The sequence below is a fragment of the Trichogramma pretiosum genome, unplaced genomic scaffold (genome assembly GCF_000599845.2).
Source record: "Trichogramma pretiosum strain Unisexual culture from Peru unplaced genomic scaffold, Tpre_2.0 scaffold24, whole genome shotgun sequence".
Taxonomy (NCBI): Eukaryota; Metazoa; Arthropoda; class Insecta; order Hymenoptera; family Trichogrammatidae; genus Trichogramma; species Trichogramma pretiosum.
The window spans coordinates 736,797-757,372 of record NW_019641611.1 but is presented as its reverse complement, the minus strand read 5'-3'; the positions used below and the strand labels follow the sequence as shown (position 1 = coordinate 757,372).

Below are 20,576 nucleotides of genomic sequence, written 5' to 3'. Positions count from 1 at the left end.
TTATTCCAATATTAATTGTATACCATATATATCTGACGTAAACTGTGGTAAACTTACCATCGAGCGATTTTGTTAGCATCATCAACAGCCAAAAATATACTTACATGAAATTTTTAAACGAAAAGAACGTGATTGGATTGATTGAATTTTAGGAAAGTCAAAAGGTAAGTGACAAAAAACTGCAAGTAATTTATGTATAACAATATATTAATTGTCCTACAATCAAATAGTATGCTATAGACTTTTATGATGACGAATAATGATTGCGGTGAGTACTAGAATAGATCGTATTGATACAGATACAATCGTTAAAAAAGTAATTAATACGGTAACTTTCGTAATCTTTGAATTATTGATGACGATGAAGTCTCATTAAAATTATAGTCTTGTTCAAAATTAAAACAAAAATATCTTGGTATTCGTGTTTTCTAACTAGGCCCATTATTTAAATGAAATCAAGTTGATACACGAAATTCTAATTAATTAATTTTCTTGATTTTCTTTCCTTTTAATTCTCGCAAATATTGCGAATATACAAGATTGATGGACCCGTCTCCGTCATCATGATTATACATATAATTTTTTATAAATTAGAACCCAACGCGCTACGCTCGGCATAATATAAAAAACTCAAGTGTTTTACTAAAGTATATGAACAAGATTTCACATCGATGTACGAATAAAACAACGTCCTAGTTGAAGACTGATCGTTAGGCTATACATTTTTTTCCTTTTTCATCGCGAGATTCCTATTATGCAGATAATAGGATTCTTAGTAATGATTACAACTTTAATAATAGTAATAATGTAATAATAAGTAATAATAATAATAGATAATATAGTAGAGAGCTATGTAAATGTATACGAAATATATATGCTCAATGAATCGATATATTAATTAACAAAACACCGGATGAGTATACGTGGCGAATTTCGCACGATTGTTACAACAACGAATGATATTATTATCCGATCGCATTATGATACTGGATTCAATGCTTCAGGCACTACCAACTTTTTCTTACAATAGTGCAATCATGATGAACTGCTATGTGGTAAAAGGAGGTATGCATTACACTATTTTTATATTTACAAATTCTATAGAATTAAATTATTCGAAGTGACATGATTTCTAAATTTGATTTTTATCACCACGTGGACTGATTCGATTCTCGTTTTATGTTGAATCGCGTTCCACTATATACAAAAAAGGAATCCGCAGAGATTCTTCCGGACGGACTTTGGCCGATCAGAGATATTCTTTTTATTTCTAGACATTTTGCTTTGACAACGTTTGCTGGTTTTTTTTTTCATCTCATTCCAACATTTTTCACACGAAGCGTTTCGCTGGTTGAAAAGTACGAGATACTGAATAAATTCTACGGTCGTTAATTAATATTACAAAAAGCTCCTAACCATAGGAACACACTGTATTATGTTTGTTGATTGCTTTTGATTTTTCGCCTCGAAAATTTGGTTAACTATCAAACATAGTTAATAAAACGAAGCAAAAAATCAAAAACCAAACAGATATGGATTATATCACGATATATATAAATAACGTTATACCTTTAAAATATTTAAGTTGAAAAATACCTACGAATACGTATTACGGCCCTGAAACGATACATTTGGTAAACGTTGGCCATCAATCAGAAACAACAAAACTAAAACATTTATGTGTTATTAAAAAAAAAACAAAATATAGTACAGAAAATAAACATTTTTGACACATGATAACATAAATTTTTCCCTAGACTATGTAAAATCACACGCGTTACACAACATTCAATTATCACACGCTACATCATAATCTACTCTATATCGTACATCGTAGTATTAAAAATTCTATAAACTCTCGAAGCTTCGTACAAATGAGTTGGCTTTTCACCCGTCCTATTAATTATCTCACTTTTTTAGACATTATTACATTTTTTCCAAACGGGAAAAAAACTAAAAACCTTGAAAGTGAAGAAAAACTACGAAAACATCACAAATGACTTTTTATACGTAAGTCTCGCTCGCATTTACAAAGGTTAATAACTAATCGGATTGGAGGTCATCACGACTGTTACTTTTGGACTCTTGGAGGCTGGCTGCGCTGGGTAACGCGGGCCCGTCGGACGGCGACGTTTTCACGGAAGTTTGTATTATCGCCGAGTTTTCAGTCGACGGTTGTTGCTGCGGTTGCTCTGTTATCGTTGTTGTTTTGGTAACCTCGTTGCCATTTTCCTCTTCTTCCTCGTCGTCATTGAAAAGAGCGTGATGGTGCCTTACTGGGTTGCACAATGGTAATATGCGATTGCCATTGGCTAAACCGAAGTTCAGCGTCAGACGATCTCGCGTGTGTCTCAGCTCACCCAATTGTTGTCTATCGCTTGTAAATGGCGATTCTTCGGGTCTTGGTGTCTGTTGTTGCTGCTGCTGCTGTTGCTCTTGCGTCGAATTTTTATCTTGCGACGAACCACTAGCACCTGGGAAAAATTGGCTGGCAAATTTTGGCTGAAACTGGAAGGGACGGTTTGAACTGCTAACAAAGAATTCCTCCTCTGCGCCTGCACCTGTGAGTTCAAGAGATACCAATTATTATTCATGAATGAAAATTGGTCATTATTTGCGTAAGGGATCTTTGAGAGAAGGAATAAATACGATTGCTAGGTGTTCTGAAGAAAGCGTGATTATTTTATATAATTGCAATAAGGTAGCTAAAAAGTTGTGAGCCTAGAAGTTCCCTTACGCCACTATAGCATAATAGAGAAAATAGCTTTTTTGGTGTACAGACACTCTTATGGAAAAAACGAAAAATTGATCGTCTTTTCACTGGTTCATTGAAGGAAACTTTTCCATAAGAGTTTTTATAGCGCTTCAATACCACTATTAAAACTTACGGGTATTGCTAGATTCAAAATAATCCATCGGTTGGAAATTCAATCTATCCATGTTATTGATCAGTTCTTCCCAGTCTACGTAAAAAAGTAAAATAATTAACGAAACGTAAAAGAAATCATAAACTAGTGCGTTGAGACCCCACTGATCAAACTTCATCACGGTCGCTACATTTTAGTTTGTCGCATGGAAAGAACCATGGTAGAAATTTGGTTGTTTCAATAAAAATAAATAACGAAAAATAATGTATGTTCATTCTTGAACGCGTGGAACAATAACCATGGCGGGGTGAAGGATAATTTTAAAGACAAACCTGAGTATGAAGTAGCCTCCCAGTAAGGTACAGCCGGACTGTTTTCCATTGGCGGCGTTTCTTTAGGATACTCGTAAACACAATGATACCGTTGCTTTTTAAACCAAACACTCTTCTTCTGATCCTGTGGAAAACAAAAATATCATGTAATGTTATGGATAGTAAAAGAATTTTCAACTGCAACAACTATTTACCCCTGTTCTTTGAGATTTATCGGGCGATCTTAATGCCGAACGATGAGGAGCTAAAGTTGCATCCCATGCTGACGGAGTAAATTCTTCCTCTTCATCCTCTTCGTCTTCTTCATCTCCGTCACTTTCGGAATCTTCTTCCATGTCATTAGTGGCATCATCATCCCTTGTTGATTTTTTTACTGACGGACTGTCGTGTTCATTTCCCTCCCTCTGATTAAACTCCTAGAAAATATTTACAGGGAATAATAAAACTTGTAATAATATATTTAAAAGTTCAAACTAATTTATGAACAAATTTTTTACCATCCATACGAATTCTCCTGAACTTGAACTATTGTCATCTTTTTCTTCATCTTCTTCGTCCATCGGACCATCTTCTCCTTCGTCGTCGTCGTCATCATCATCATCGTCGTCATCGTTATCGTCACGCGTGTGGTCCGGATCGTTTGCCAAACTTTCGCTGCCTGGCTCATCGTCCTCGCTATCCCAATTTTCACTAGCAAAACTTGTCGACATGAGATTGTCCTCCAATTGAGTCGATAAATTATTTAGCTGATGATTTGTATGCCACAAGTTTCCTTCTTCTTCGGGACTGGGCATAGGTGCCCCTGTACATAAACCGGACACTATTCCGCCGAATCTTTGGTGCTGAGGAGTCACTTGTGGATGAGATTCTGTATTCTCCCTATCGTTACAGTTGGATAGTTCCTAAAAAGTATATATTTACAAATTTTTAAAGAATTTGTTAAATGAGATTTTTTTATAAATGGATAATTATAAATTACCTCCGTATCGTGAGCTAATGCCGGTACACCTTCCACAAGCGTGGCTCGATTCGTTTGTGTATCGATAAGGAGTACGTCGTCCTCTGATATTGAACTACCATTACCTTTAGATGCAGTCGAAGCATCTTGCGACTCATCTTTATTATTCGTGGAGTCAGAATTATTTGAATTTTCACGTTCTTCCATTATCGGACTAAGAGGTGTTCCGAAAGAGTTATACCTTAAAAACATTGAGAAACGTTCAATAAATAGATCGATCAAAATACGAATATTTAATCATTTGAATAATACGTACCTAATGGATATATCTATAGTACCACTACGATCACCAAGTTCATCTTCGTCGTCCCAGTTTCTATTGTCTACATCGCCGACAAGTGATGGATCATCATCATCGCGCGGATCCTGTTGTTCAACGATGCTTGTTTGAGCTTGAGGGAGTTTTTCCCTCAACTCGTTTCTAATAGCAGCGACAAACTCCTCATCCATAGCAAATGAAACGTAGGAGTTATCACTACGCATTGACATGGTAGAACTATCCTCATCTTCGAGATTAGCCTGAGTATTATTGATTTCGTCGCTGCCCGTATTGGCCGCACCAGCACCTCCAGACGTAGAATCGGAATCTAATATTGGCTGCGAATCTAGAAGAACGCAGCAACTGACGTTCGTATCATCGCTTGCGGACTTGTCAATTTGAATGTTTTCGCGCTCAGTAATGACCGTGGCCTCACTCGATGACTGTACTGTGTCAGAGCTCTCAGTTTCTGTTTCAATATCTGGCTTATCCGATAGATTCTTTGATGAATTTGAAGATATCTGTATGAGTGAATCACATCATAATCGATTATGAGATTTTGTTGAGTCAGACTTCAAACTAATGGCAGATAAAATAAAAAAACTGTTACCTCTAAGCTTGCTGATTTATCAAGCATCTGTTGCTGCTGTTGCTGATTCTGTTCAAGTGATTCGCCAAGAGTACCGTAACACTCGGCATCGAGTATCGTATCGAGCTCGAGTAATATACGAAGTTGCTCTTCCTCAGCATTGTCAGGTTGGGAAACACTATCGAGTTTAGGCAAGGGACCGGGCAAAGGACTCTCTTCCTCTTCGCATGACTCTTTATCACGGAAGCCCGAATCCGAACTTCGTTCATCGTCTGGTGTTGACATGCGCTTTCGGTCGTCTTCTTCATCCATTGGTAGTTGATGCTTTGACAAACCTGTAATATTTTCGAATTAACATACAAATTTCGAGAATAATTTTATTTTAAATCCAGAAAACAATTTTACCAGGAAGATCCTCGGCGTTCGAAAACTCATCCTCGACGTCTTCAGCGGAATATTCTGCTCGAGATTGAGGCGACGGAGTTATTGTCTCTTCGTTCGTTGCTTCATTTTTGTGCGTCGGAGTTGTTGTAATGGAAGCGCTCGGAGCCACGGTTTTTTGTTCCAAAGCCGTAGTGAGTGCCTCGTTCCATGTATTATTGTCCTCTTGCACTCTGGGTTTGTTTACTACAACTGTTTGCTCTGCGTCACTTTCTTCGTCCAAATCTGTCACTTGAATGTTTTTCGCTAAATGTGGTGGAACATCATCTTCGCTCGGCTCAGTAATATCAGCTAGCGTAGATTGTGATTTTTCAATATCCGATAAAGGTGCAGGCTCAGCGATAGCACCCCCAGAGGCAGGAGTTTCAGAAGCTTCGTCGTTATAGCGCAGTAAGGACTGATTTGTATCATCTTTAGGGAATAACGTTAAAACATGTGCTGTTGGGGATAGGACGTCTGTTGAGAAGAAAATTGGATTTAATGAGTATAAAAAAATGTGAAAATTTGATTAGTTGGTTGGCTTACTAGGTGAAGAAGACATGTTTGAAGCTTGGACGGTACTAGTTTCTTCTGTAACTTCGTGGGCAATATTTTCGTCTTTTGAATCGACTGCTAATCGAAGAATCGGCGTTTGACCATGGTCTGTTGTGAGAGTGAGTAACTTGGGTCGATCTGCAGATATCAACGATCGAGGCACACGCAAACTGTTGCCTATAGACAACGGGTCTCGAAGTTTTTTTAGCGCCCAATCGAACTGATCGTGGAACACAGCACTAGGTAAGTCACCGTCACTGCCAGTAACCGGCAATCTTTTTTTACATAATGATGCCTTGTCCGACATAGATATCTGTTGAGTAATTGCGATAAAATAAGATATAATGAAATTACGTTTGTAACAGCGAAAGATAAACATCAGTTTGGGTAACATCAATTGTAAGAGACTTTTAACTCCAACTAACCTGAGGTCCAAGCGATAGATCGGCATCGGATTCTGGTTCAATATGGACGAGAACCATGAGATCGGCAACAGATTTGCTCTTTTGCTTGACTTTTTCGGTGTAAGCGCCGCGCTCGACACGACCACGCCAACTTTCTTCCTCGGTTTCGGAGTCAGATTCACGGAAGGGCAATCTCAAAGAGCGTGGCACATTTTTCACTGGTTCTTCGGGACCCAAACGGAACGACGTAAGCGTCTGCGTGAAGCTCGGCCACTGCTCGGAATCTAGACTACCTCGTAGATTCTGTAAACTGGCACTTCGCGGTTGCTGTTGCTGCTGTTGGAGCTGCTGATGGAAAGGCGTCTGCGGTGCTGTGTTTGGCCGCAAAGTTTCCCAACGCTGCTCGAAGTCCGAGCTTTCCGATTCGAGCTGTTCCCGCAAAAGTACGTGTCTCACCTAGAAAAAATATTAAGTAATAGGTAAGCAACTGTGACCGTGAAAATAAAAAAATTCAGACAAACATGTAGAGCGCAGTTGATGTAAACTTACGCGTTCGAGAGGAAGCCGCTTTTCGGGCTCGAGCACGAGGCAGGCATCGATCGCCTCGATCAGATTGCTGGCGCAGCCCTGGCAGTTGTCGAGCAGCGTGCGAGCCGTCGCCAATTTGTCCGCCGGAGTGCGCGACGACGAAAGCAGCGATTCTATGACTTTTTCGTCGCCCAAGTCGTCGTAAGGCCGCTCTCCCCAGCGAGCTATTTCCCAAAGTAGCACCGCGTAGCTCCACACGTTGGCTCTCACAGTGATCTCACGCGTCTGCACTGTCGTCTCCGTGCACTCGATTGTCTCGGGCGCCGTCCAGCGTATCGGCAGTGCTCTGTCGCCTGTGACAAATAATTACCAATGCATGAATAAAGCTGCGTTTGAAATAAAAAAAGTGTGTAAATAAAAGGAACGAAGAAAATTAGTCATCCAGTGGTAGCGAATTTACGCGTTCGATGTGTAAAGGAAGAATTAGCACGCACAATTTAAAAAATAAAAAAATAAAGGAAGTGAGTAAAAGTGCTTCCAGGTAAATTCAAAGCGCAACAGTTCCGATTGGTTAATTTTTTTCCCGCTATACACTCGATGGGTTCTGCTTTGTTAATTTCTTGCTCGATGAAATTTTGAAATGGATAAGATCCGCTTAGCCGGCCCCCTTGCTACTCCTTTCCTTCGACTTTTATCCGTTGTACGCGAACATTATTTAAAATAAAAAAAAAAGATCGTGTTTTTTTGCTGCTTCGAAACATATCTATAGATTCTATATCCATGAACTTACTTGGAAAAGTTGGCATCTACATCAGATACATGAATAATAACAATGTATACATGTGTGCATAAATGAGTGTATGCGTGCGGAAACGAACGAAGAAAAAATATATGCTGATTCAACGTTTGATTATAGCAATCATAACGTTCACTTTCTTCGGATTCTATTATAACGAGCGTGTGTTTAATCCCGCGTACATGCATCGGAGCACGTGTTACATACATGTATATGTACACATTCACTGCCTCTATCCGATTATTCAGGTAGAAAAATTCATTTGGTTAATTTAAAAAACGATGATGCACAACGCGTGTACAATGCCAATAGAAATTTCACACAGCCGATGAATATAATGAACGCTTACTAATACCCGTTGTAAGCACTAGACGCACACATGAACGGAAGTCGAAGTAAAACAGAAAAATACTCATGCTCGCGACGCGGTAACACAAGGCTCTCGATGATAAAAGATATATATAGAAATTTGAGTAAAACTATTAGTCACACATCGGGCGAGAGAGAGACGGAGCGAGATTCTGTCAGTCGAGCCTACAAACTAATATCGTGGCGGCGACGTACCCCGCATGTGTGCGTTTAATTGTAACGATGAAAATTCAAGCACGCGCTCCGATCGATAGAAGCGCGCGCGCCTCGTCTAATTGCGTCAACAAAAGCACCGATGACTCACCGAGCACGTAATAATCGGCAGGATATTTTTCCACGCCGAGCCCGTAATCGCCGACTTTGATGGACAGGTCCGAGGCGACGAGGCAGTTCCTCGAGGCGAGATCGGTATGGGTCAGGCCGTGCTCGTGCATGTGGCGCAGACCCGCCGCCACCTCGATGGCGATCCTCGTCGGCATGTTCTCGTTGACGAGGGCCTGGCGCGACTGCAGGTCTCGGTTGGTGCGCAGGAAGCCCTTGAGGTCGCCCAGCGGGCAGGCCTCGAACAGCAGCAGATACGGATCGGACTCGAGGCAGGAGCCGAACAGCGACAGGATGTTGCGATGGCGCAGCTTGAAGTACGGCGTGGCCTCGCCGAGGAACCAGGCCTTCTCGCGCGCCGTCGCCTCCTCCGTCAGGATGCGCACCACGACGTTGCTGCCCAAGTTGTTGACTGCACCGCCGACGACTGGCGACTTGTTCTGCAAAAAGCGTACAAACGGTTGGCGCGTTATTGACTGCTTGCACATCTGCGCATTGCTGATATCATCTGTAATCGCGAGTGGCGCTCGATGAATCATCGCTCGTATAGCGACGACGATAACACACACGCGGCGGCGTTCACGTAACCGACACGCTGCTTATAGATATATATATTTCCGAGTCAATAAACCAACGAGTGTGTGCGCGCATACCTGATGAAGCGCTTGAATGTCGGCGCAGCCCTCGACGACCTTGCCGAACCATCCGTGGCCGATTTCTCGCAGGTACTTGAGCTTGTCGCGCGGCACGTGCAGATCGGTCTTTTGGAACCACTCGTGGCACGAGTCCTTGAGGGTCGAGGCGTCGGACTCGCTGTCGCAGTCGGTGTTGTCCTGCTGCTGCAGCGCCGCGGGCGGCTTGGGCCTCGGCGACGGGGTCAGGCCGCTGTGGCTGATGCTGCTGTTGCCGAGCAGCGACTCGGGCACGATGCGCTCCACGGCGATCGGCTCGAACTGCACGCACTCGTTGAGGCTCGTGCTGATCGGTACCTGCAGCTCGAGGCCCTGCATCTGCGGCAGAGACGCGTCGTTCTCGATCGTGCAAGCATCCTTGAATTCCTGCCGGACGTTTTTGCGTTGGTTCGTTTTGTTTTTGGTGAAAAAGGTAGAAAAAGAAAAAAGCACATCGATCGATAAGAATAGTTGTTAAAGTTATTAGTTTCGACGTTTGTAAAAAATAAAGAAACGGTGCTGAACATATATTTTTAGAATTCACTAACGAATATACATGTAGATTCGTAAATATAGCGACAACAGCTTGACAGAATCTAACGGTTTTGTAGAGGTGAGGAAAACAAATAATATGCTCAAATATAAAATTAATATAAATAAGTGTTGCTCTAAATGTATATGCAAAGTTGGGTTTTTTTTATTTTTATATACATGAGGCAGCAATAAAACATATGGGTTTAGACACACTAAGAAGCTTTAAATATCACATTCAACTAAAACAGTTATAATTTTTCAACCAATATAGAGCCAATGAAATTAGAAAATTAAAATTTAAGTGATGCAGCATTAGCAAATTTTGTTTTGCTCGACATTCAATTTTTACCTTATTATTTACACTTCCTTCAGAATTCTCCTGTTGGTGAGCAAAAAACAAAAAAATATTGTGCATTTTTACTCGTGTAAATTGATTGTTTGATTAAAAAAGTATAATAGCGATACTGGCTTGCAAATCTTACAATTCTCTAACATTGTAACAAATAATTGCCATACTTATTTGTAATTTAAATAATAATACACCTAGTATCAGGCTTGCAAGAAGAATTTAAGTGAATTGATACTTTTGAGCGTTACTTCAAATATCCTAATAATATGGCACATTTGATACTTATCAGTGTGGCTTATTTACTTTAGAAGGTAATTTATAAATTTTAAGTAATAATAATGTACCTTAAACCCTTTTGGTCGTTTACGACGACAGCATAAGCAGCCAACCAGAGTAAAAGTTGTCGTTGTGATCCCCAGCAAACTTATGCCATACATAAGCCAACTGGTTTCCCAATGCTCGCTTGGCACATTAGCACCTAAATTAATTGATGTTAAATAACACTCTTGAGATAAAACATGCATCATTGAAACTAACAATTGTATTGCTTAATGACATTACAATAAAAATGTGTCATTGATTTCTGAATTTAAAAAGCACAATGAAAGAAACAAGCTTACCAAGGGAGGCATGGTGGAAATTGCTTGGCAATGGATTAGCTTGACAACTAGCAAATAGTTGCAGAAGTAGCAAAACTAATCCAAAACCGGAGCAGCAATTGAGCCTGTTGATAATCAGGCTAGGCACGACGGCCAGGCCGAAAAAGGCTAGGCCAGTCATAGCTGCAAGAATTGACCAACGACACAATCGTCAGCAGAACATCGGTTATTATTGTGCTGCTGTGTCATCATCTTCATCCCCGTCTCGGAGCTCTCGCTGAAGTCTGTCGCTATGTTGGTCGCAGTCGTTGTCGTCGTTGTGCCGCTACACGAGCAGCTCCTCGTCATCGTTTTCCGCACTGCAGCTGCAGCCGCTTGGAGCATATCACGATCTGCGGCTCTTGGTCGAGTATCGTATGTGTCGTTTCGCGCGAATGCAGCAATGGCACGACGAGGAGCGAAAAAAAAACAGACGAAAAAAAGCACTCGTCTGTCGCACTGTCTCACACAATCAAGCGCGCACTCACGTATGAACAAACGCTCTTCTTGCGGACTTTTTGATATTCAACGTATCGAAGCGCGAGAACATCAGGCTTAGGTTTCTCTAAAGCAGCAATAATATATCTGGCCGAGCAGCTCGCAGCTCGAGTGCATGGCTATGAGCTTAGCAATTCTGCACTCTCTCCTCGTTAATACACTTCACGCTCTCTTTCCTCCTCCGCGGCGCGCTGCCGAGGAGTTGCTGCCGAGCAGTTGGCGTGCTGCTGCTGCTGGCCTTTCCTTCGCGGATTGCGTATTATAACTAACAACATGTAGATATACACTTGCTGGTGTGTGCGCGAGTAGCCGCGCTATGTATTATATACTCGCGGAGGCACTCGCGAATCGCGCTGCAAGCCTACAATGCACCGTCTTCTTTGTACATTATAAACGCAACTCCACTTTTTCTTGCTCCTTCTCGGCTGCACTCGCGATTGTTCTTTTTGGCAAACACTGACTGCACCGAGCGTACAAAGTACTATCGAGTCCGCTCGCGCGACGAATACGCGACGTATGACTCCCCGCAGTCCTCGCACTCGGGTCGGAGGCGTATTTTAAAAATAAAATGTAAACGCTGTGTTTTTCGTCGTCCGTGTGCGCTGCTCTTCTTGCCTGGCTGCAGCAGTCGCAAAAGTCACAGAGCAGCAGCACAGGGCGGTCTCTCTCGTTCTCTCTCTCACTCTCTTCTCTCTCTTGTGTCGCGATAACTTTTTTGCTGTCTCTTTGCCGTCCGTGTCTTGTGTATAAGTTATAAGTATCGCTCGCTATGTGTGCGCTCGCCGCCGCCACGGCTGCTGCTGCTGGTGTTATGTTCGCAAAACAGCAGCAGATGAACGTAGCCGTCCTTGTCTGGCTTGGGCGAATAATCGGCGGCCGCTAGGCACGGCGGCTCGAGTATGACTCATCTCTCGGCCGCTAACTTCGACTCTGGCTCGCTGGAGGGGGGATAAGCATCATAAAACAGCACGCGGACTGCGCGGAGCAGAGTAGCTCGAGCGCGAGGCGGGGTAGCCGCAATCTACGTCTGTCCTCTTCTTTCCTCTATCGGCCGCGCCGCCGCCGACTATATACCTATACATGGAGTTGGCTGGCTTACCGTAACAAGTGGGCCTCCGCGCTCGCGAATATCGCCGCGATTTCCGAGAAATAATCGACTCTCGTAAGCTTTTTCGCTGTCCAAATATATGTATCGAGTGCGCGCGAGCGGAGACACTCGCCGAAAGCTTTGACACTCGTGACTAAGTGCTATTATACAGGCACGAAAGCGTATAGACCTATTTGCGATACGGTATCGAGCCGATCGAATTTTGAGCGCGCGTCAGAAGCCGCGACTTGAGTGCTTTTAGCGAGAAGCTGCGTGAACATGCGACGCTTGCACGGTGCACACGCTTTTCCAAGCTGCGGCAGCTGCAGCCTGCTCCGACTTTGCTAACATGCAGCAATAATAGCGGCCTTTTAAACCGAGTCGGTAAGGAAGATTGGCGCGCGCGCGTCCCGATTTCCGAATCGCGGGACAAATTTCGCATGGGCACACAAGATGCGACTGCGTTTCCGTTGTTATGTAAAAAAAGTTATTTAAGTGGGCGAGCTTCGCTGCAAAGCGGCCACCGGCTATTTTCGATGCGCCTTCTTCTTCATTTTTTCCTCTCATTTTTCGTTTTCGAGGCTCTCGCGAATCGTCGCATGGCAATTCGCACGATCGCGTTTAACTTCTCGACAGCTTGGCCCACGGGAAGGCATTAGAAACGTAATACTCTTTGGATTCGTTTGAATCGCGATGTATTATTTTTTTCGCAGAAATTTCCAAATCTCGAAATTGGTATGATTCATCGGGGAGGAACGGCCCCCGCCATTTGTGTGTACATAATTAAACAGCCTTGACAGATCGTCGTCGACAGGCCGCGTGAACGCGTTTCTTTGTTGCATACGAGCCTTTGCTCTCGTGTTGAGCTCGTTAATTCTCTGCGGCTTTTGTTGTAAGTTGTAATTGCTCGACATCTGAATCACGCGAATAATGAATATGAATTTTTCGAAAAACACAAGTATTCGCTCGCGCGCACCGTTAATTTTTTTTATTTATTTTGCTATAGCCCGTCGCTATTTATAATATTATTCTCAACGCAAGAATAAAAAAGTTACGTTAACCGTTGGTCCGATAGAGCGGACATAGAGAGCTTATTAAGTTACGGGTAGGTAGCCCGATGTGGTCCCGTTATCTGTTCATAGTGCAGTAAACATCGATGCGCGCATCAAGCTCGGGGGATACAATAACAGCATTTTCCTATTTTGTTTTCAACAGATCGTAAAAGAGAAAGAGATGCGTTTGGCGAGCGATTAGTGCTCAATTTCTGACAGCTGTTAATCAAAACTGCTCGATCGATCGCGATGCCGAGCGATCGATAAGCTGCTGCTGAATTATTATTCGTGTCCGCATGCGACTATTCAATTGAAACGCCTGATCAACGGGGATAAACAACGTACCTCTCGGGTTACTGTTTTCGAAAGTCGTCGAACGCTGTACGTTGACCTCAACTGGACCACTAATTTTTTTTTTAGCGAAATCCAGAGAAATGGGGAATGGTGAATAGATGTAAAATTGAAAAAAATAAAAAACATTGAAAATCAGTCGGCACCTCTGATACATCAGATGTTTGCTCTGCTTTACACTATCTCTTTTGCAACGTGTCGCAGCCTACAGAGACCGTTTTAAGAGAGAGACGAGCAAAAAAACTGCCCGAGGAGCTACGGTTTGTTTGTGTATAATCGACGGACTGCGTGCACGTTGGCAATTATTAAATATATATATATGTAGGTATATACAGATACAGAGCTCCTGTATATATATGTTTGCGACGACGATTGTGTTGGCAGCAGCAGCAGTAGTGAGCAGTTCATCCAGTTCAGCGAGCAGGCAGCAGGCCCCACCGCCACGTCATAGTGAGCTCGGTTGTGTGCGCGTAAACGCGTGTTTTACTTGCCACTCGTCATTTTACATTTCATGCACACACCTCTGCGATTCGTTTCTCTCTTGGCTTCTTGCACGATACAAAACTACGGGTGTATACGCGGGGTTCAGCCAAGCCGATACGTTCCTTTAAACGCACAGGCTCGCGAGTCCCAGTGCAAGGAGCGTATATGATACAGTCCAACGTCACATATAGCAGTAGCAGCAGCAGCAGCAGCAGCTTTAGTAGCAGTAGTAGCAGCAACAGCAGCACACACAACACACACAAATCAAGATGAATATTTTCCGGCTACTCGGTGATTTATCGCATCTGCTGGCTATCATAGTGCTTTTGCTGAAAATATGGAAAACCAGGAGTTGTGCCGGTCAGTATGCCGCGGCCAGAACTTGCCATTCTTTATCGCGAGTCATGATAACGTGGCGCTAGCAATTTTATTATGTTGTGCTCGCATCAACCTAAACTATGCGCTCGCAAGAGGTTATGCCGCATCGCACGCATACATACAATGGCAACAACGACGTGTCTATATATAGATATAATAAATACACGCAAACGCGTAACAGTCGAACCCGAATTCGCGCTTGCAAACATATTTTTTTCTATAATTGTACTTTTCAGTGCCGCTATCGACACCGATCGACTGTCCAAGCTGTCGAGACATTGTTGTGATGACGATATGTTTTTTATTTCGCAGGTATCAGTGGCAAGTCGCAAATTCTATTCACCATCGTGTACGTGACGCGCTATCTCGACCTGGTGACAACTTACGTATCTGCTTATAACACCTTCATGAAAATCGTCTTCATCGCCGCGTCGCTGGGTACCCTGTTTCTTATGTACATGAAATTCAGGGCCACTTACGACCACAATCACGATACGTTCAGGTAAACCATCGTATCAATCAATGCTTTATCCATTCCCACCGTTGTGTTCTATGATGAATTATGTAGCAAATTTTTTTATTTTGTTACTCTTTGGCATTTGCAAAAGCTTTGTTTTCAAATACTGACGGATACTTTAGTATGCCAAATGAATATTAACAAATGTTGAGCTTGTTATCTCTTGATGATAAGACATATAATTTTTTTACAAGTTAACAGCTTGCAACTAGTACTATTTGAACTTTTTAAATTTTTTTTGCATATTGATAAATTAAATTCATATAGATTTGTTATGAATGAATAACTCAAAATAATAATTCAATAATTATTTTTTCAGGATTGAATTTCTCATAATTCCTGCAACAGTCTTGGCCCTCCTGATAAACCACGAGTTTACTGTGCTAGAAATCCTGTGGACTTTCAGTATTTACCTGGAATCTGTAGCCATCTTACCACAGTTATTTTTGGTATCAAAAACTGGTGAAGCTGAAAGTATCACCAGCCATTACCTCTTTGCTCTGGGCTCATACAGAGGATTGTATCTGTTGAACTGGGTATATCGTTATTATGCGGAAGGCCATTACGATCTTATTGCCATTGTAGCCGGTCTTGTGCAGACTGTTTTGTATTGTGATTTCTTCTATTTGTATATCACCAAAGTACTAAAGGGCAAGAAGCTGTCTCTACCAGCTTAAGCAATTGCAAGTATTATAGTGTAACATCTCCAAATTGTATGTTGACTGAAGGAACCTCCTGAAGTCATTGTATGTATGTGACATCGAATGTGTCAAATTATTGAGCAAAATTTGAGATTTGTGCGCACAAAATATAATTTTGCCAAGTCTTGAGCACCTCAAATGTTTGCTCTTTAGAATCTTTTATCATATTCCTATCTTCTTGAGTGGTTGCAAAGATCTGTTTTGCTGAACATTATTTTGAGTGTTTATTTGAATAATAATTCATAAAAACTTACTTGCGAGCATCGTTTTTTGATAATCATTTACTTATAGATTTAGAAATATATTCGGTTTTAAAAATTTTTTATCTTACTTTCTTTTGGAAATTATATTTCATGATCATTAATTTAATAAACCATGAAACAAGTACAGATAATGTTTTTTTCAGAAAGTATCTGAGCTCTTCAGGAAGTTTTGTATCGAATTGTGTATAATTTATCTTAAGCCTAAAATTTATATACAAGGTCAATTGTATCGCTCCAGTGTTATGAGTTGTACAAGTGCATATTTTAAGACTTTCAGACATTGGAGTTACATTGCAAAAACTTTAGGGAGTTAAATAAAATTATGTCTACCGATTATATTGATAGCATGTTGTTACTTTTATGATTTTTATCTATTAAAATGACTATTCTAATAAAATCAGATGAGCCATTGATAATGAATATTTTGTTGAGCTAGTTTGAAGATATTGAAATTTATTTATCTTAATATTTCTATAGTAATCATTCCATTTATGATTGAACTGTACATGTTTTTTATTATCTTAATTTGTATGATACAATAAATGTGCTTAAATTTTGATTGAATTGTAGGAAATATCTACTATCACATGCAGAATGTTTTATATACAATAATCAGATACACGTTTTGCTAAATCTGTAATATGAACAATTTCCCCACATAAAGTTCTCTGACAATTTAGTTTACACAACCCAGTTTTTAAACTTTCGCTATCCACAGTTATTACATAAGGTACTCTGAAAATTTCAGGTTTTTTGGCTTCATTCATTAAAATAGAATCTATACCTTGCTTGCGAAGTAATTCAGTAATGTAAATTGATAAATCACACACATCCTCCTGAATGTTTTTTTCATCACTTGGGGATATAATTGGTTTACAGTATGCTTTATATGGTAACAATTTTGGATGCATTTGTAACTCTTTTGAATCTTCAATTTCAATGTATCCATCACACAATAACGTCAAACAGCCCCAATCCAAAGACAATGTGTGTTCAACAATTTTTAAATTTTGACTATTTTCAACCTGCAGCAAATTGTATGGAAATTTTTTTCATAAGTAAAATATACTGAATATGTAATTACACAAAAATAAATACTCCATTGGAATTTATGAATACTTACGGATGGTAATAATTTTTTAGCGCTATTCTTGAAATTGAGCGTCTCAACTACTATATTTCCAAATGGAAAACGTGCTTCGATCTCTGCGTATTCTTTGCCCTTATCTCTTTTAATTTCGCTCATAAAGTAAATCGAGGGATTTTCGGAAATTTTTCTCCACCAGGATTTACGCTCTCGTTGCTTTTTGTAAAATAAATCCTTGACGCTTATAATCGAATCATCGCTCTCGTAAACGGTTGTGATTTTAGCAACCCTGTGAGATATAGATCGAGAATTAAGAATCGGAATCGATTGATTCCACGTGTTTTTCACCTCGTCAATTTCGGCGATTCCGAATGGTACATTGTCAAGTCCAACGTCACTGATATCATTTATATTTGACATGAGGTTGTTGGAGTGTATGAAAAATACATTATGTTTTGCCATAGTGATGCAATGTTGAAACCATAACTTTTCCAAATTTCGACGAACTAGGGATCCTTGAAGACCGTAAGCGAAACCAAACTCTTTGAAACTTAGAAATGTAGGGCCCAGGATATTAAGTATCTTTTCCATTGCTTATCACGAATCTTTCCTAATATTACTTGGCGCCACAAAGTATTCGTCCTCGAGTAATTTGGCGTTTTCCAAAATTTTATCACGACAATCGCCTTCGGTCACTTTGTCATCCCTCAATTCCAGAATTTCGTTCTCCAAAACACTGTACATGGGTTTGACTGATGGATCAATTTTAATATCGTCCAATTTTTGTGCGAAACGGATTGCTTCTTCCAATCGACGTATACCACTTTCGTTGTCAAGCTTGACAAGAGATACTTTTTCCAACTTAACTATGGTCTCTTTATCAATTTTAATGACATTGACTTTGTTGTCAGGTAATTGCTTCTTTGCTACTACGTTATTAGCATGTGCTGATGATGTGACTACACTCCTAGATGAATAATAACAACTCCTAACGAAATTTAATTTTTGAGAAATAAATCTAGACTTGGATCCCATTTATAAAATTTCGAGATAATATTCTTTTATTCTGTAACAATTGTTATAAGTCTATTACGATATTTTGCTGAAATTTAACTGGGAACGTACTGAAATCCAGTTACGATGTATAAAAAGTATGGTTAAGTTAACGCCGACTTGTAGTCTGTAGCAGACATCAAAAAATTCCAAGTGGCGCGTGATTTAAATGCTTATTTGCCAGCTACAATAAATGTTTTTAAGAATATTCATCACTTAAATAGAATGAGTAATTACAAACAAATCTCGCAATATTATTCTTTTATTTTTCTTATTCTAACTTAAAATACAAAAATATAATACAAATTACAAAGTAACCTCATCATCAGGAAATCACAAAATCTTTTCACTTTTTAGGTGCTCCGTAAGCATCAGGCAAACGTTCAATTGTATAACGATGCTGGGAAACATACATAATTGGGACACCAGGTATTTTTCGTATACGTCGTTTTAAGTCTTTATCATTTGTTGCTACTATGTAACATTTGTGCTGAAATTAGAATAAAAAATAATTAGGTTCTTTTTACATTATGTAAATAAAGATTTCAATGTTAATAATCAAATTACCTGTTGCACCCTGTGTACAATACAATCATCAGCATATGTGCCTTTATGCATGCAAGGTAGTCGCTCAAATCTTGGATCTTTAATAATTTTTAAAGCTAACTTGTACTTTTGTCCTAACTTTTCCAATTCTCCAAGAACACAATCAGTTATATATGGAATGCACTTGGCGTACAAACATTCCAACATGTTTTGAACGATATCCAATTTGTTTTTAATTGAAAAATTTACAAAATTGGTATCCACTATAACATGATATGGTGGGCCTAATTGTTCGTTATACTCAAAGAAGAGTGCTGATGATTGTTGAGGTCTAGAAAAATTATTAATTGTTATTATTACATTCTTTAAATATAAAGCTAAGAAAAAACTTTTCACTTACACTTCTTTGACTTTTATTTCATTAGGATCTTCTGGTTTCTTTTTCTTTGGTGCTGCTCTCAGTTTTTCCTTTCTGAAAATATGACATTATGAATTAATTAATTGTCAAAAATTCACTAAAAAATATAACATGTAACAGCAATTTTGATATTTACATTCTAGGATCACTAACACTTATCATCTTCTTCATCTTTGCAAACTTTTGCTGCACAACTTTTCTAGTTTTCTTAACTCGACCCTAGAACAAAAATTTGACAGATCAATATGGTTTATACATTAAATAGAAAAATAAACTGAATTCATAACCTCTAATGGTGTGTAACCTACCATGGTGAAAGATAAATATATAGCTCAGATTGTCTCAAGTCACTGCTTCAGTGAAGTGATATTTCCAAAGCGTTTGGTTGGACTGCCCAGAACACCATGTGTGATTGTTGCTGGCTGGCGGCTGCTCACGCAGCTCGCTAGCTGATGCGCGGGTACATAACCAACTAAAAAACGAGCGGCAGATTATAAATCTTCAATTTTTCAAACTATATAATTTTATTACTTAAACTAATTTTAACGTTTTTTGAATATTTCGAATTTGATTTTTTTATATAAAAGTTATGTATCTTTGGTATCACAGTATTGTTATTGACGAAATATCACGTAATTTTAATGATAAATATAAAGTGTAAGGTGGTTAAAAGGTATGGGCATTTTATAATAAGTTTAAAAAAGAATTTACTTTTACAAATGTTTAAATAAATATAATTATGACACTAATAAATATTTATGAATTTAAATAATTAATATTTTATGGAAATTAAATTCTTTGCATTCAAGTGGTCTTAGAATCGAAGTTATCAAGAAACCCGATTTTTTTTATGAATGTTTGTATAAGTTTATGTTAGGACCATAAATAATTCGTAAATACTAGTTAAAATATTATCTTAGATGGCACTCTTTTCCTTACAGCTTCGCTAATAAACCATTTTTTATGCAGTAAACAATTAATAAATGATTCATTTCTTACTAGAAGTTAATAATACATTAATTTATTAATTCAGGGTAAAAACAAGAAAAGTGGCCATTGATACACCATTTACAATGATAAATATATAGTTATTTGAAAATAGTACTTACTAAAATTAATAAGAAATAGTTATAATAAATATTTTGTGAACGAAACAATTGGTAAATCAATCATTCAAGTTGATAAACTAATACTTAATTATGATATGATCCATTAACATTTGCTGCACTTGCATCGTCATATCCGCAAGCACATACGCGTAAAAAAATTATTAACTTTGTTGACCAAATCCAACGAAAAATTATTTTAACTTGAAATCTGAAAATTTTCATTGAAAGACGTTAAAAACAATGATACGACCAAAAAAAGTTTGTAAAATTATTCCAAGATCAGAAAATGTTGTACAAACATTCTTAATTCAATCGAACTAAATCTTTGAGTCTTCATCGTATTAAGTGCGTGGCCGTAAACACTAATCTGACAGCTCAAGTAC

The 20,576-nt window shown here is 39.4% G+C and overlaps 5 protein-coding genes across 7 annotated transcripts; 1 reads left to right on the top strand and 4 right to left on the bottom strand.

Annotated features, from left to right (window-relative positions):
* Positions 1-186: 186 nt before the first annotated feature.
* LOC106648410 lies at positions 187-12,046 on the bottom strand. 3 transcript variants are annotated; one of them, XM_014365302.2, is made up of 17 exons: positions 10,633-12,046; positions 10,357-10,490; positions 10,013-10,042; positions 9,112-9,516; positions 8,442-8,898; positions 6,994-7,325; positions 6,466-6,900; positions 6,032-6,353; positions 5,471-5,962; positions 5,087-5,400; positions 4,474-4,997; positions 4,179-4,398; positions 3,697-4,101; positions 3,394-3,615; positions 3,200-3,323; positions 2,889-2,963; positions 187-2,561 (listed from the first exon to the last, which is right to left on the bottom strand). In XM_014365302.2, exons 1-17 carry the CDS (start codon positions 10,790-10,792, stop codon positions 2,044-2,046), a joined length of 5,169 nt encoding a protein of 1,722 aa, XP_014220788.1. In that variant the 5' UTR covers positions 10,793-12,046; the 3' UTR covers positions 187-2,043. The 3 variants fall into 3 exon arrangements, with proteins under 3 accessions (XP_014220788.1, XP_014220790.1, XP_014220789.1); XM_014365304.2 differs by lacking the exon at positions 2,889-2,963; XM_014365303.2 differs by lacking the exon at positions 10,013-10,042.
* Positions 12,047-14,029: 1,983 nt separating this feature from the next.
* LOC106648398 (ER lumen protein-retaining receptor) lies at positions 14,030-16,400 on the top strand. Its single transcript, XM_014365278.2, has 3 exons — positions 14,030-14,481; positions 14,812-15,001; positions 15,336-16,400. The coding sequence occupies exons 1-3, from the start codon at positions 14,391-14,393 to the stop codon at positions 15,691-15,693; spliced, it is 639 nt and encodes a 212-aa protein (XP_014220764.1). The 5' UTR covers positions 14,030-14,390; the 3' UTR covers positions 15,694-16,400.
* A 75-nt stretch (positions 16,401-16,475) lies between these two features.
* On the bottom strand, positions 16,476-17,676 carry LOC106648397 (DNA polymerase subunit gamma-2, mitochondrial). The gene is made up of 2 exons (XM_014365277.2): positions 17,104-17,676; positions 16,476-17,005 (listed from the first exon to the last, which is right to left on the bottom strand). Exons 1-2 carry the CDS (start codon positions 17,656-17,658, stop codon positions 16,580-16,582), a joined length of 981 nt encoding a protein of 326 aa, XP_014220763.1. The 5' UTR covers positions 17,659-17,676; the 3' UTR covers positions 16,476-16,579.
* Positions 17,643-18,195, bottom strand: LOC106648400 (glutamyl-tRNA(Gln) amidotransferase subunit C, mitochondrial). The gene has a single exon (XM_014365280.2). The coding sequence runs from the start codon at positions 18,100-18,102 to the stop codon at positions 17,665-17,667; it is 438 nt and encodes a 145-aa protein (XP_014220766.1). The 5' UTR covers positions 18,103-18,195; the 3' UTR covers positions 17,643-17,664.
* Positions 18,196-18,364: 169 nt separating this feature from the next.
* LOC106648399 (rRNA-processing protein FCF1 homolog) lies at positions 18,365-20,272 on the bottom strand. The gene is made up of 6 exons (XM_014365279.2): positions 20,194-20,272; positions 19,393-19,556; positions 19,221-19,303; positions 19,067-19,138; positions 18,688-18,997; positions 18,365-18,610 (listed from the first exon to the last, which is right to left on the bottom strand). The coding sequence occupies exons 2-6, from the start codon at positions 19,393-19,395 to the stop codon at positions 18,467-18,469; spliced, it is 612 nt and encodes a 203-aa protein (XP_014220765.1). The 5' UTR covers positions 19,396-19,556; positions 20,194-20,272; the 3' UTR covers positions 18,365-18,466.
* Between the last annotated feature and the right edge of the window lie 304 nt (positions 20,273-20,576).